The following is a 16,054-nucleotide window of genomic DNA, read 5'->3' as shown; positions in this document are numbered from 1 at the left end:
TTTGCAGAGGGAAGACTGTAAAGTCTGGGACCATTATTGAGAACTAGTTGGAACCTAGCAATACAACATTTGGGTGGGGGGGACTTGCATCAAGTAAATCCTAGTCACCCATTCTCCACAGACAGCAATGTGCCCGACATTGCACTGACAGTGTTTAATATACAATCCCCTATTAACAGGCAGCAAGCAAAATTATTATCGATTGGCTTCACCTGTACAGTGAGTGAAAATATTGCACTATGTGTTATTAAACTTATGTTTTCTTATACGTAAAAAGTGAACATTGATTTATTCACTACTATGTTTCAGTGATTTCGGAGTTTTACCTCACACCAATTTCCTGAGAAAGCTTTGGACTTCTCAACTTCGCGACCCCGAAGGTCAAGTGCTATAGGGGTGTACTAAGTGCTCGGTTTGGGCTAATTAGTAGGGTAAAGCCCCAGGGCACCTTTGATAAAAGGATATTACTGCTACAGATTGAGCCCAGTAATATCTTTCTGTCTTGGGATTCCTGAAAATGTTCCCAAAGAGAGAGATTGCTACTTTGAACAATGCTCTACTGACCTTCGGAGCTATCCTTGAAAATGTACCTACTTAAGTGATACATCCACTGCACTGTAGCAACGCTTCGTAGCCCGTTGCCTATTTGCCCGGTTTTACGCAAAGTGTCCCAGGGGAACAACAGTTGTGTGTGCACACTTTTTGTACCCTGTGGCACTTTATGATTACAGAAGGTGCAGCAGACACTTGTGCAGCCACGTATGTTATAAAGATTGCACCAGCGTGATCTCAAGGGAGTGTTCTCATTCGATTGGAGGCTTAATCCATGCAAATATGGGAAACCTTTGCCTCCGGGCCAGCCCCAAGACCTTTATTAACAATGAGGGCATAGAGGAAAAGGAGCAGGTGGGAGGTTCAATGACTGTGCACCACAAAGAGGTGGTGTACAGTTAGTGTGCCCCATGATTGAGCACCCTGAAAGCTGGGAAATTGGAATCCATAGCCCCCGCTGACATCTTCTTGCGTGGGGGTGCAGTCAATCACTACAAAATCAAAGACAGAGCAGCTGCATCAAAACAGTAGGTTTGCTTTTCACTCAGCCCACTCCCTTTGAGGGAAGCACACTATTTGTAACAGAGCACATTGACCAGGTTTGTGCCTAGCTTACCCATGGCACGACCCTTAAGTTTTTTTTAAAAAACTAGGGTTTATTAACATAATGATTGAAAGTCATCTGTCCTCAGTGAGTGGGATACTCAACTGCAAATAATTCGAGCAGAGAAGATAAATTACATCATCCTTTGCAAAGGGTGATATTCTAAGCCGTTTAGGGTCCCAATTAAACGTCATAGACCCCCAATGCATACAGTGATGACTGCTCCATAACCCATACAACAAAGACAACACAAACATCCTGTAACTAAGTAGTACTTTTGCACAGAATAAGATAATTCCCTCCTGATTCTGACATCAGAACTATTCTCCAAAGTCTGATCTTTTCATATACATTGATTAGCACCTCTTAGTCTCCCCAGGCTTCTTTCAAGGGTGTCCTATACTCAACTCAAAGGGCTAAAGCACAGCCAAATCACCCCCACTTAGGCATTGTGTTGGCTGCACGTAGAGGTTGCAGCACCTTTAAGGCCTCCTGCACCACCTACAAAACAGAAACTATAAAGAAATCACCCTACATATCAGAGAAACGTGCCACTTTAAGATGCAAGTGCAACAACGAAACAATGGCTTCAAGCTTCAAGACTCACAATCAAATGTACATAACGAAAACTAGGAAGGCAAGACTTCAAGGTGTGCATCCATGACCTAGAATGACAGTCCACTACATACAAAGCTTCCCTTTGCATACTTCCACTTGAGACAGGAACATGTTATTTACTTGTAACAATTGGTTTGCCGCATAAAGAGCTACAGATTCATATATCTTGCACACTCCTGCCATCTAGTGTTGGGCTTGGATGTAGCAATTAGTTTTTCTTAGAAAGGAAAAGTTTTAGTTTTGAGGAGACTAGTGATAACTCCTCTAAAACCTACAATGCACCAGGATTCAGACCCAACCTCAGATTGGATTTTTCCACAATGGGTAAGAGTATGTGTAGCTGTGAAGTGTTATAAGGTGTAGTGTACTGCTCAGCCAGGATGTATGACGTGAGAGAAAGTGGAATGTTAGAATGTTGGATGGATGTGTTCAGTTGCTGAATGGGCTGAGCAGGACGCAGACCGCTCCTGGTGGGGCTCTCTTTATCAATACTAATAATAAATACTACATCATTTAAATGACAAAGAATGGACTTTTTGTTGTTCATTACATAAGGTCAGCGGACTGAATGAGGGAAGTACATTAGTAGGATCGGTATAAAGGTGAAACTAAAAAGACACGCTGAGCTTGAATTCAGGAGGAGGGTAGGGAACATTTGAATGTAAGGCTGCAAAACGAGTGCTACGGCCAAGTCATGTATTCTGTTTGCAGCATATGCTGCTGTGGATCACAAGCTGTGATTAAAGTGAAGCGCTGTACCCAATCCTTAATGTGGCGTCTTGCCATCAGAGGTGTGATACGTATAGGCCAGGGTTTTAGTACACTTAGTATGAATTGTTCCTCGTATCGGGCTTGACTATCCACAAAGTAATACGTAGTGAACGTCTGAAAAGAGGACAATGTAGCAGCTTTACAAATGTTTGAAAGAGGGACACTACACAAGAAGTCCATTGTGTCACCTTTTTTTACACAGAGAATAAGCTCTAGGTACAGTTGATTTATTCCTGTTCCTGTACCTGCTGCTGGTCTGATCCACTGAGCTCTGTTGATTGACTCCAGACATTTAGGATGCGACTGTGAGACTTTTGAGTTTCCAGATTGATTGATTAATTTGTTCCTGTTACTTTACTCATTCCCTGAAATTGGGACCAGGTTGGACCTGTTGGCGCTCTTTCACGCTTCGTCCTGAAGATGGTCTTGCAGGCTTTTTGGCTCTAAGACCCAAAACATCAACGACGCATCCACTCTGATCAGTATTTAAACAACCATAATTTGAATAGACATACATCTCTGAAGGAATTAGGGTTTAAGAGTCATGTATTGGTTGGGTAGATTTACCGCTGCCAGTGATCGCTATTCAATGAATTGTGATTCCTATCCTTTGATTATTAGGTGACAGTTGTGCTTTTATGATCCTTCACGGTCATTTAGTGAAGTTTGATATATATATATATGTGTGTTCATTGTACATATCAAATTGAATCGTCTTCTATATTGTATAAATATATTTTTTATAATCTACTTGAAGTATGCCTTGTTATAAGGATTCATTCGGTGGAGTTATTTCAGGATTGTTACTGGTTGGATTCATTTGATACCATAAATAAATAAATATCACATAGATCGATAAAAAAGTTAAAAAATATTGCATGTGAATTACTCCTACAGGACATTCTTGTTTGGTTAATTTAAGTCTTTACCCAGTCTCGCAGGGGAAGGGGGGGGGGGTTTATTGGGTAGCCCTATTGTATTAACTTGATACAGATATAGCATGCATTTGGTATTGGAATATACATTTTGGATACATTAAACAATCCACCTGGTTAGCCCAGCTGAAAACATTTTTTTTTCCAAGGTGAGGCTGTGCAAACGTTTGGTTTTCTTGATGGATCAGGTACTGTCCATATAGAACATCATGGCTCTTCTAACAGCTGAAGTGTGTGGTCCTCTTATTGCAGCTCACTGTGGCCATTGCAAAAACACCAGGGTAAGCCAAATGGGTTAGTTGATATGAAATGGCCAGTCTACTTTTGGCAAGAAAAGAGGGTGAGTTTGTGGATATACTTAACATTTATGGCCCTGTGTAAAGGGTTCCCCACTTGTAAAGTTTGGATTTCACAGATTCTCTTATGGGGCGTGGTAGACACGAGGAAAACTACCATCCATGAGATAAATTGTAGGGGACAATAATAAAGGGGGTTATATGAGCCTTGTAAGGACAATACTGATGTCCCATAGCAGGACTTGTGCCAGTCTTGCTGAGATTACATTCTTAAGCCCTCCATTTATGCTTTAACAAAAATGATTGCAATGGTGATTATTATTCCCTCCCCTTTGACCTGTTCCTGGGTTTCCCTAGGAGGTGCTTGACCATGTGTTCCATTTCCTCCAAGTGATAATAGTTATACCTGGCAAGATATTCTATGGTGTTAGCAATGAACCATTGTGTAGACACTTGCAAAGCCAGTCATTTCCCTTCAACATCGATCTTCTTACTTTCCTTGTCCGGAGGTGGAGTATCCTGTTTGAACTGAATACGTGCTAGTTGTGTGAATAACTAGAGAGTCTGGTGGTACATGTCTGGATAAACGATGGGTCTTACGGTGTGGGCATGAACCTTTCTTTTAGCATAGTGCAGTTGAGCTTCAGAAACCTCTCTAAAAAGGCAGTCCTCACCCTCCACTTCCATATTCATAGCCATGTTACATTGCGCAGTGTCACTGGTGATTACAGCACGATAGGCAGAGGTGAAATCTGGTGGAGAAGCCCTAACAGAGTATGGTTCTAAAGAGAAGTCATGTCAGCCCTGTAATCCTGCCAGATGTCTTCTTGTTGATCTGCTGGCCCTGTGTCGTGTTACAGGGGCAGTGGATCTGTGCAAATGTCTTGATCAGTGTCCGAGTGTAGAGAGAGTGATGGGTACAGCTTGGTGGGGGTGGCGGGAAGGTGTCCGACTTCTCTTCTTAGGGGTGGGAAAGACTTGACACCCTCTCCACTAACATCCTCATAGGTGAGCTTCCATTTCTTGTGGGGTGACAGTGGGGTCGAGGGAGTGTCGGACGGCAACATGCCAAGTGACATGGTCTATGTTGAGTATGCTCGGTCTAGTGCCAGGTTTCTGCTCTTCAATCTTGCTGAGGGTGTGATACAGTCAGAGTGAATGTTGTGCTTGGCGTTGACCACAATGCTGAAGACTGGTAGGTTTCCTCTCTGCTTCAAAGCTGATGGCCTCTCCCTCAAGAATGTTCCAGTGTCAAAGGTGTCTTAAAGATTCAAAAGATTTCAACCGCAGTGGGTGGAGCAGACTGCCTAGCCTTCTATGGTGGATATTGATCAATGTATTCTGCTCTCAGGGCCTTCCTTGCACTACGGCCGGAGTAGTTTTTGAGTTAGATCCCTGGAGGAACGATCATCGGTGCCCACTCGACTCCAAGGATGTTGTGCTCAGCCCTCAGAGCAGATGCCTAAAAACATAGGTGTAGTCCTTCTCCAGGGTACAGGTCTTGTGGTGACCCATGGAGACTCCTAACCTCCGGAGTTGGAGTCATGAAGGACATGTGCCCGTGCTACCATATGATCTTATCCCCTTCGTCCCAGGAGTGGACTCCTTCTTTATCCTTGACAGTTGTGATAGAGGTGGATTGGTGTAGTCCTAGTGCTGCATCTTTAAGTAGTATATCGACCTTCTGACCCTTCGGTGCCAAATGGTTTTCTTAGAATGAAAGGTGTTACATAAGAGGAGATGCTTTCGTCGTGGTCCCTCGGGAGACACAGGTTACAGACAGTTGTACCCATTTATTGGATTGCCAAACTTTGTTCATTTAGAGGTTAGCTCTGCATTAGAGTCTTTATATGTCTGACATCAGTAAACAACAGCAAAAGGGTATTAAGTATACGGGAAGAATTGGCGCTCAGACAGTATTAGCGTACATATAAAATGAAAAAACAGCAGTAACTGGTGCAAGCAGGGAGGGGAGACCCCAAAAACCCCTCAATTTAAATGTGAGAATTCACATCTATGAATTAAGAAACAAAATCCCGCGCACACAGATTAAGTATCAACAAGTAGAGTGCTACTATATGTAATTCACAAAGACAAAAATCCAACGTCGATTCTTTGAATTTTGATGTGTCACTCCTTTTATTAGATGGTCACACCAATGGAAATTGACAGCCAGCCGTCAATTTCCATTGGTGTGACCATCTAATAAAAGGAGTGTTGATACTTAATCTGTGTGCGCTGGATTTTGTTTCTTATGTCTGACATCAGTGTCCAATAAACTTAAGTCTACATTATGATGTAACACCATGGAACACCTGTATTCGTATATATATATGATGAAATGGAATGTTGCTTTTAGATTTGCATGCACTTGTGTCACGAGCAGCACATCTGGCTTTCACCTGCGTGTGGGCCTTTCGGTATTTATTACTCTTAAAAAATATCTCTCAACACCCCAGTTTCCTGTCGTAACAAATTGGTGATGATTTAAATAAGGAAGGCCCACAGCAAAATTACGAGCCATATTTAGGACAAAATTTCAGCCACAGCAAAACTTTTACAAATTTCAAGGACGTCAAGAGCGCAACGACAAAAGGGAAAAGAAGAACTCAGGTACTGACTGTAAGCGCATGCGATACTGAAAACGCAGAACCTGGTTTTGTTTGTATTATAAAAAACAAAAAGCCTTGATCAAAACCGTACCGTTAACTGAAACAACCGCTGGTGGTCCGTGACGCAGCTCTTCAGCTCGTCTTCATGTGTGTCCATAGCTCTGTGACGTTGCTACGTTCCTACACATTCTCGTCAACCAAGAAGTGTTCCGGAAAGGACACTGTAGTCACGTCTCATGTCTGAAACGCATTGAGGTGCCACCATTTTAACTTCATTATTGAAACATACTGAAAGAGCTCGTACGCGCATATTCGTCTTATCGTGAGGATGACACACATTTTTTTAATTACAACGAACGCAACGGTACGGAAAAAAAACACTAAATGAACCCTGTTGTGCAGCTGCCAATTCAAATGTATAAGAGGAGTAAGCCTTGGAAGAATCTGAATAATTTATGTTAAGACATTTTTGGGAGGGGGGGAAAGGGATTATAATATACGATGTAATAACTCTAAAAAGAATAATAAAAAGGATCTTTTAACAGTAACAGCACAAAATAATTTTCATGGTTGACGTAAAAGGCAATGTGCATTAAAGAAGTTAAAGCAAGCACCATGGCACAGAGCAACGCTATTTGTGTACCAGCATATTTTTTGAATGAACCTGGGAAATCACCTATGCGTGGAAAAATTTACATAGAGCCTTTGGAAACTATTTCATAGCGATAGATGGCAAAGAATATTATGCTGAAAGGAAAAAAGCAATAATGTTTGGGTTGCTGGGCAATGCTGGCCAAGAAATCTTTGACAGTTTGCCAGAATTTGAAAATGCACCTGGTCAGTTTAAACCAATGAATGAATATCAGGAGCCAGTCAAGCACATGGAAAAGCGATTTTCAGAAGAACCAAAAATTATGGTAGGGAGACACAAATCTGCCATGCGAAAACAATCTGAAAGTGAAAACAGAGGAATACATTGCCGCACTAACAGTTCTTGCAACAAATTGCAAATTCAACAAGATTGTGGATATTTATATCAGAGACCAATTTGAATTTCATTGTTATTCAAAAATACAGGAACGGTTATTAGCAAGTTGAAATCCGACTTTACAGTTACAGGAGGTGATACACATTGCAAAGGGAATTCTAAAGTAATATCCAATGAAAGTGTGCCTACTACTAATGTTTTTGCATTACAGGAAAGGAAGAAGTTCGAACAAAAGCCTAATTAGAGAAACAAAAGTGGGAAGAATAATGAAGGTATAACTTGCATGTGTTACAGGTGTGGTTCAAAAAATCACTTAGCAGATTTTCAGGGTTGTCCAGCCATTGGTAAGAGATGCGTAAATTGTCTTAAAATGGGCCATTTTGCCTCATCTTATAAAACCACAAAGAGTAGTTATAATACTAAGGTGAAGATTTATTCTACTGAAGAGTTTGATGAAGTAATATCTTCAATAATAGTGATAACTGTGGATCCCCCAAAAGAAAAATAAGTGCACCATTGGGAAATGTACATGTAGGACAAATAGAACTACAGGCAAGGGCAGATTCTGGTTCACGCATAACAATTATATCAGACACAACATTTTACAATTCATGGCAAGAGGTGGTCCTTCAAGATACTGATGTAAATCCCAAAGCATTCGGGAATTTTGACATTGATATGTTTGTTTGTTTTTTAAGATACTCTTAATTTAAAAGGAAGAACCATAAAAACAAAAATCTATTTGTCTGAGAGAAGTCGCAATATTGTAGGATGGAAAGATTTAGTTGAACTTAGAGTTATTTTAAAACCAGGTTCTGCCGAGCCTATTGTATTCGATGAAAACTATATAGATTGCATTAGAGAATTGAGTGAACACCCAACTTTAGATTTTTTTTTAAGCAACAAAAAATATGTATTCGAGAAACACATAAGTTAAAGGGTTCGAACACTAAATCAAGCTAAAAGAAGGCACAATTCCAATAACACACAGAGTTATACCAATTCCCCTTTCAATGAGGAAGTACTAAAGAAATGAATAGCAAAACCTTGGAATGGAATCGTCATTGAGCCCACAGACTCATCTGAATGCGTTTTCGCCATTGTGGTCACTAAAAAAAAAAAGACAGGAGATATTAGGCTGTGTGCTGACTTGAGATCTCTAAATAAAAATATTGTTGTGGATTGTCATCCATTACCAAAAATACAAGAGATTTTGGCTTCAACGTTAGGATCCAAGTATTTCTCATCGATTGATTTCAAATCCGCATATCACCAAATCAGATTAGCTGAGGAATCTAAAGATTTAACAACATGTGTCACTCCTTTTGGAGCTTACAGGTACATAAGATGAATTTTTGGACTATCCTCCACTGCTAGTGTTTTTAAAAATGAATGGACATCATTTTCAAAGTGGGAAAGGAGTAGGAAAATTTCAAGATGACATTTTAGTACATACTGGAACTGAAAAAGAACACAACAAAACATTACATTCAGTTTTGTTCATACTTAAGGAAAGAGGTATGCCAGTGGCAAAAAATTAATTGTAAAGTTTTACAAAACAGCATAGAATATTTGGGACACTTACTTACTGCAGATGAAATAAAACCTTAACATGATATAGTGAAAGCTATAAGAGAATCCCCTACACCTAGTGACAAAGAAACATTAAAATCATTAATGGTCCTTAGTGAGTATTATTCTCGATTTATTTAAGGCTATACAGGTAAGATAGGATCATTGCGCACACTTTTACGAAAAGGAGTAACATTTGAGTGGAGTAAAGAACAGGATTGTGCATTTGAAATACCTAAGAAAGCAATTGTTGAAGCTCCCGAACTGTATCCATATAATGCAAATAGAAAAAACATAATTACTGTTGATGCCAGTGCAGTAGGCATTGGAGCAGTTTTCAGTCAAAAAAAGGAGGAAGAGTATACCATTGTGTACATTCCAAGAAGACTAACAAACACAGAAACCTTTTACAGCACAATTGAACGCGAGAGACTAACATGTGTCTGGGCAGTAGAAAATCTAAAGATTTACTTGTGGGGAAAAGAATTTGAAATTATTACAGATCATAAACCATTGGTTTATATGATGGATGGGTGTGGAAGAGGCAATGGTAAAGCTTCATCTAGATTAGTGAGACTAATTGCAAAGTTGCAAGAATTTAATTTTAAAAGTAGACATATTGCAGTAGGTTTAAATTGTCGAGCTGACTCTTTATTATGATTACCAGTAAATGATTATGAAGAAGAGAGTTTAAAAGATATGGAATGTGTTGTAGCACCTGTAGATGCAACTATCTAAGTGAGGGAGCTATTCAGAAAGTGAATGGATGGAAACACAAAAAAAGAAATGAGATGTTATCAACAGGTGTCAGACTAATTAACTGTATAACATGGTTTATTAATGAGATAATTTATTTATATAACCTTTTCAACTAAGGAAAAAACGTATCGGTTTGGCTCACAGAAGTCACCCAGGTTCGACGTCCACACAAAAAAATGGCGAACTTATTATTGGTGGGTAGGTATTAATGCTGATGTGAATTTGCATGTTGACCAATGTGCAGAGTGTTTAAAAGCAGATAAACACTGGAAGAGAATGAAATGCAAATAGTTGAAATTTCTGATTGTCCATGGTCAAAAATTGCTTTTGACTTTTCAGGCCCATTCAACATTTAGACAGAAGCTGTAGATATTTAGTAGTCTTGAAGGATTATTATACAAAGTGGATTCATTATGAATGTATCTCAAACATAACTACTGAAGTCATTATTGAATTCTTGAAAAAAATATTAGTAATAGAAGGTCAACCCAAAATGTTTGTTTTAGGCAATGGTGCTCAACTGAGATCTACAAAAATGATCAAAAAATATAAAACACTACGAAAAAGACAGGTAAAAACTCAGTTGTATAGTCCATCTTCTAATGGACAGGTGGAACGGGTTAACAGATTTTTGATAGAAGGAGTACAGTTCGCCATTGCATCTCATCTGCCAGTCAAAGAATGTATAGGAGAAAATGACAATAGTTTTAAAAATACCATCAATGATACTACTAATTCTGCACCATTTTACTTAATGTGAGGAAGAAAGTGTAACACTGTTCTCACGCCTAAGTTTTAAAATTGGTACAAGGAAATGTCTAAATGCAATGGAATCGATGATAGACATTAAAGTGCAGTAAAAAATAATAGAGAGACAAAAGTTAATGAAAAAATATCATGACATCAGTAACAAAACGAAATACAAAATATTCGAAAACGGTGACTGGGTGATTAATAAAAAATAACAGTGAAAGTAAAGAAAGAAAAATCTAATTTTTCTTCACCTTTCAAAGTTGCTGATGTGTCAATCTAAGAGGTAAACAATGGTTGAGTAAAAGCTATTTGGTAAGCCTAAAACCAGGACAAGAGAAAATTCTCATGGCAAATAAGACCAATGGAGAATGTGAAAATGAACAAAATGTATTGGACAGTGTTGAGCAAGAACTAAACAAATGAAATTAATTTCCTAATGAGGGTGAGTGCAATTTCAATGTTGGAACAGAATCATCACAAACTTCAGTTAAACTGGATTTCAAATCTAGTTTTGAGATTTCTGAAGATCCTTATCGGTCTTCTCTTTCTCAAAATTGTTCTCATGAAAAAGAAGAATTTGAGTTTAAGGAAACAAACTGGAATGACAACAATCGTATTCAAGATGGTTCACAGTCAGACAGATTGATATATGCAAGCAGGTCTACTAAACTACCTAAACGTTTTGAGGATTTTGTTTTATATTAGTACATGACTATTTTTATTGCAAAGAAAGGAGATGTAGTTCATATGCAATTTTTTGTATTGCTAAAGTTTGTTAATTTAGAGGTTAGCACTTCATTAGCGTCTTTATATCTCTGATTTCAGTGTCCAATAAGCTTGAGTCTACATTATGATGTAACATCATGGAAAACCTGTATTCGTATATATATTGTATTGAATTTGTTATTTCTAAAGCACAGTTATCACCCTGCAAGAGTATGGCGCTGTGCAGAATAGACGGGAAGTACAGGATGGTGCTGCTGTCTCTGAATGACTTGAGGGTTAGATAAGCAAAAACCACAAAGAGTCCGGAGCTCCAAAAAGAGATTTCTTTAAACAGGCTTCTGATTGGATGATATGAAGATAAATGGGGAGTATATTCCATGCTTTCCAAGGACAGTTCGTGATCTCCCCCCTGCCCCCCCCACCCCCTTTAGTTTTAAGTCTGAACGCTGTAGGTTTTAGGACGTTAGCTGAGGAAGACCTAAGAGGGTGTGTGGTAACATAGGGCGTGTAACTGACTCTTAAGAATGCGGGTCCTGAAGCCCTGAAAGGTCTAAAAGTGATTACAAATAACTTTAAAGGCACTCTTTTGTGAATGGGTAGCCAGTGCAGTGTTTTTAAAGCTGCGGAGGCTGAGGAGCGATGTGGCGAGCTGTCACATGTTGAACAGTCTGAAGCTTTTTTGTTAAATGCTTTATTGGCACCCACGTAAAGGCTGTTGCAGTAGTCTAATCTGGAGGTTATTAAGGCTCTGTGACCGTTTTTCTTGCAGTAGCTGGGTGAAAGTCAAAAAACGTTTTCAAGGATGTAATCAGTTGGAAGCACTTCTTAGCCACTGGTAGACGGAAAGATAAAGTGGTGTTAAATTTTCTCCCAACATTGTTTACTTCTTCCACTGTTTTGGGTGGATGGGGGTATTGGGCGGCCACCAGTGACCGGGGGTAAAAGTATTGGACTTGCCTAGAAGCATGATTTATGTCTTTTCTGAGTTACACTTCAAGTGGTTCTACTTCATCCAGTGTATGACCTCCGTAAGACAGTGTTGGAAATTTTATTCAGCATTGACAGAATATTTGTCTAATGCTAGGATCAGCTGAGTATCGTCGGCATAGGAGGTGGTTTCGATATTAAATGATGATATCAGTTTTAGGAAGGGGGGGGCATGTAGATGTTGAACAACACCTGGCTTCATATAGAGCCCTGCAGAACACATGTAGGTAGTGTTTTCATGGCTGACTGATAGTGACCAAGTGTGGTTACTTGATGACGGCCCATCAAGAATGATTTGAGCCAGGCCAGAACCAAATGGGAGATACTGCACACTTTAAGGCGACATAACAGGATCTCAGGAGAGATGGTGTCAAATGCAGCTGACAAATCTAGCAGAATCAGTATTGCGTTATTTCCTTCATCCAGGGCAAATTTAAGGCTCTCCGCGGTATGTAAAAGTGCTGATTCTGTGCAGTGTAGAAGCCTGAAACCCGATTGAGTCAAAAATATATGATGTAATGGAATTTTGCTTTTAGATTTACATGCACTTGTGTCAGGAGCAGCACGTCTGGCTTTCACCTGTGTGTGGGCCTTTTGGTATTTATTATTCTTACTAAATATCTTTGTCAACACCTCGGTTTCCTGTTGTAACACAGACCCATTGCAGGTCCGACCATGGGAGCTCACCATCACACGAGGGGTCAAATTTAAAAGGTATATTCTCTGTACACACACCCCACGAGTCACCCTCCTACAACTGTCACTACAATCGGTCCTGAAGCATTGATGTTCTGGTTATATCCTTCACTGCCTTGAAGACCAGGTGTCACGGTGCTCCAGTGTCAAAGTTTATTTTTATAGGCCAGCGATAAAGGAGCAGTCAAAACAAATTCAAACCCGAAGGAAAAAAAAACAATCTGAGGTGGAATCTCTGTCCTAGTACATTGTGGGTTCCAGATGAGGTATCACCAGTCACCTCGAAACCATAACCTCCTCTTTGAAGAAAAACAACTTGCAACGTCCAAGCCCAACACTAGATGCCCGAAGTGTCCACAACATGATCTACTGCAACACATACAGCAAACACTCATTTTGTGAAGGGAGAGAAGGAAACTTGCAGTGCTCTTAACTCTCATGAATAAATTATGAAGGCAAATCCACATCCAAAAAGCGACAGCCCCTACTTCCTTTTTATCTGTGACTTCCAATTACTCACTTTCCCTACTCTATTTCCTAGCTATGTTTGTGGTACACCTTCCTACTCAAACAACCAATACATACAGACACTGTCTCCAGATAAAAAAGATTAGCCCTCCTGAATAAATCAATTAGCATTTACCTGTTTTGCTGAACCGTGGCCAAGTGTTCTTCGGTGTGGTCAGCCAGGTGCTTCTGTGATATTGTCGTTGTCGCTGCCTTGGCCTGAGGGAAATAAGTTAGATTTTCAACTTGTTAAAGGTATATTTGTAACAATTCTCACAACAGATAGGCACCACTGCAATACCGAAAACTGAAACCATAACATCAAATTATTTGTTGACAAGCACAAAGAAAACCAATAATCAAGATAGAGCAACAGCGTCTAATTGACATTCAAAGTAATCGCAAATTGGATATTCTCGATCCATCCAGGTCGCAGAATCAAGAAACTCACTACCTCAACAATGCTAAACTTATCTCTACCTGCAAACTAACCATAGAGCCATGTCAAAGGAAGACTTGGGCCCTACCTTGTTTTACAAAGTGTCTACCAAAATACAAGAAAGCCAATAAAAACACGGCTGAGGCTCAACTTACATCTTTTGATCCCAACTCCTGGTCTAGGATAGACTATTGGCTAGGGACCAGGGAAGTGAGCGCTTGGACAAAATGGATAGAGCATATGGCCAAGACACTATCAGAACACGCCTAATAAGACTAGAACTACTATTGCCTAAACACATGCCCTGACAGTTCACGTGGCACTTTCCATCAGCAGCGCTACTAGACCAAGTGTTTAAAGCTGAGGGAAGGAAGGCAATCATAGACTTCTTTGAGTATAATGCAGGCTCAGTGTCCAGTGCAAGCACACTACGGGAAGCCTTCAAGGTGACCCTTCAGGAGGTTTGCATAAGTAAGGGAGCAGGCGTTCAGAAAGATATCCACCAGCAGCTGCACATTCTCGATATGGACCCCCAAGAACTAGAGAGAGAGTATGAACACACACTAGAGTCAGCCTTGCTGTCTAAGATATAGCAAAGATGACCGACTTCCAGGAGTTAGCGGATCGAGAGCTCTTCTTCCTCACACGTAGGTATACAGCACGCACGTATGGGGAAGAAGGATGACCTGAATGCATACTAGCGCTGAAGTTACGCAACAAAAGAGCGCTCACACAAATAATACAAATAGCAAGGGGAAACACAACAAGACATCCCATCCATACTTAAAGCTTTTATGGAATATTATGAACAATTTTATTCAACAAGATTAAAAGCCACAGAGGTAGATATAGAGGACTATCTGTAGGATATTTGTATGGAATGGCTCTCAGATGGGCAAAGGGAGTATTTATGCAGCCTATCACAGAAGAAAAAAATCAAAGATGCCATACATACTTTCCCTAAAGGTAAAGCTCCGGGCATGGACGGATGTACTGGAGAGTTTTATAAGGAATTTGAGGAGCTACTAGTGACGCAATTAACATTAATGTACGAAGAAGCGTATGAGAAGGGACTTCTCCCCTCGACGCTCAGAGAGGCATTACTGATTAATATACTCAAACCAGATAAAAATCCTGAATTCTGCAAACCGTATAGGCCACTGTCACTCATAAATATAGACGCCAAAATATTGGCAAAAATACTGTCGACTAGACTGCGGCCTTTAATGCATAACCTAGTATTGCCGGACCAATCTGGCTTTATACCCACCAGGTCAACGACCCAAAATGTATGCACCCTGTTTGCTATATTCCATCAACTAGACCCAGAGCTTACCAACTGCCGCCGTATTAGATGCAAGGAAGGTGTTTGATTCGGTGGAATGGAGGTATATGATCGCAATATTGAAACAAATGGGACTACCCCAGACATTCCTCCGATGGATTAAACTGCTATCCATGAAACCAATGGGAAGATTAAGGGTGAATGGAAATACAGCAGAAACCGTTGCTGTCATTAGAGGAACACAGCAGCGTTTCCCGCTATCACCATTACCATTTGCTCTGGCGCAGGAACCACTAGCGTGTACGATACGCAGCGGCACGTGGACACAGCACGGAGATTTACATTAAGACCCCTTAATATATCAATGTACGCAGATGACATGGTACTATATATACAAGACCTGGTAAATAATCTCCAACCATTGCTAAAGGAATATAATAAATATGAGAGCTTCTCAGGACTGAGTGTAAACTGGACCAAATCAGTGCTCAGAACACTGACCCCGTGCACAAAACAATGAATTACTGAATTTCCTCTGGTGTGGAGCACGTATCCTATTAAGTACATAGGGATCTGGGTTCATAGGGATCTGGCAATAGTTGTCTAGGAGAACTAGGGCACAGCATTGTTGAAACTAGCCTGCTGGATCAGATTACTGCTATCTTGCAGATAGGATAGCGATTCAAAAAACGGTCATGCAGCCCAGATTCTTATATTGATTTATAAATATACCCATCCCCCTACTGCAGCATTTTTTTAAAACAAAATTGAGGTCCCAGCTAATTACCTTTACATGTGGCGTGACACAAACACAGAACTAACTCGATCGTATGCACAAGGTGGGTTTGGTGTGCCCTGTATGTACTTATATTACCTAAGCGCACAGGCACACTTTGTGCACTATTGGCAAAAACCGTTTGAGTATATCCCATATGTGGCTATAGTACCAGCCAA

General features: G+C 40.1%; 1 protein-coding gene across 1 annotated transcript in view; it reads right to left on the bottom strand.

Annotated features, from left to right (window-relative positions):
- TCF25 (TCF25 ribosome quality control complex subunit) overlaps positions 1-16,054 on the bottom strand; it is a 458,474-nt gene that overhangs the window by 341,379 nt on the left and 101,041 nt on the right. The window contains exon 6 of the mRNA XM_078671033.1: positions 13,513-13,595. Coding sequence (XP_078527159.1) covers positions 13,513-13,595 — 83 coding nt within the window. The remainder of the gene's footprint in view (positions 1-13,512; positions 13,596-16,054) is intronic.

Source organism: Lissotriton helveticus, chromosome 12 (assembly GCF_964261635.1).
Source record: "Lissotriton helveticus chromosome 12, aLisHel1.1, whole genome shotgun sequence".
Classification (NCBI taxonomy): Eukaryota; Metazoa; Chordata; class Amphibia; order Caudata; family Salamandridae; genus Lissotriton; species Lissotriton helveticus.
Note: the sequence above shows the minus strand (reverse complement) of the source record. Positions and strands in the feature narration are given on the sequence as shown.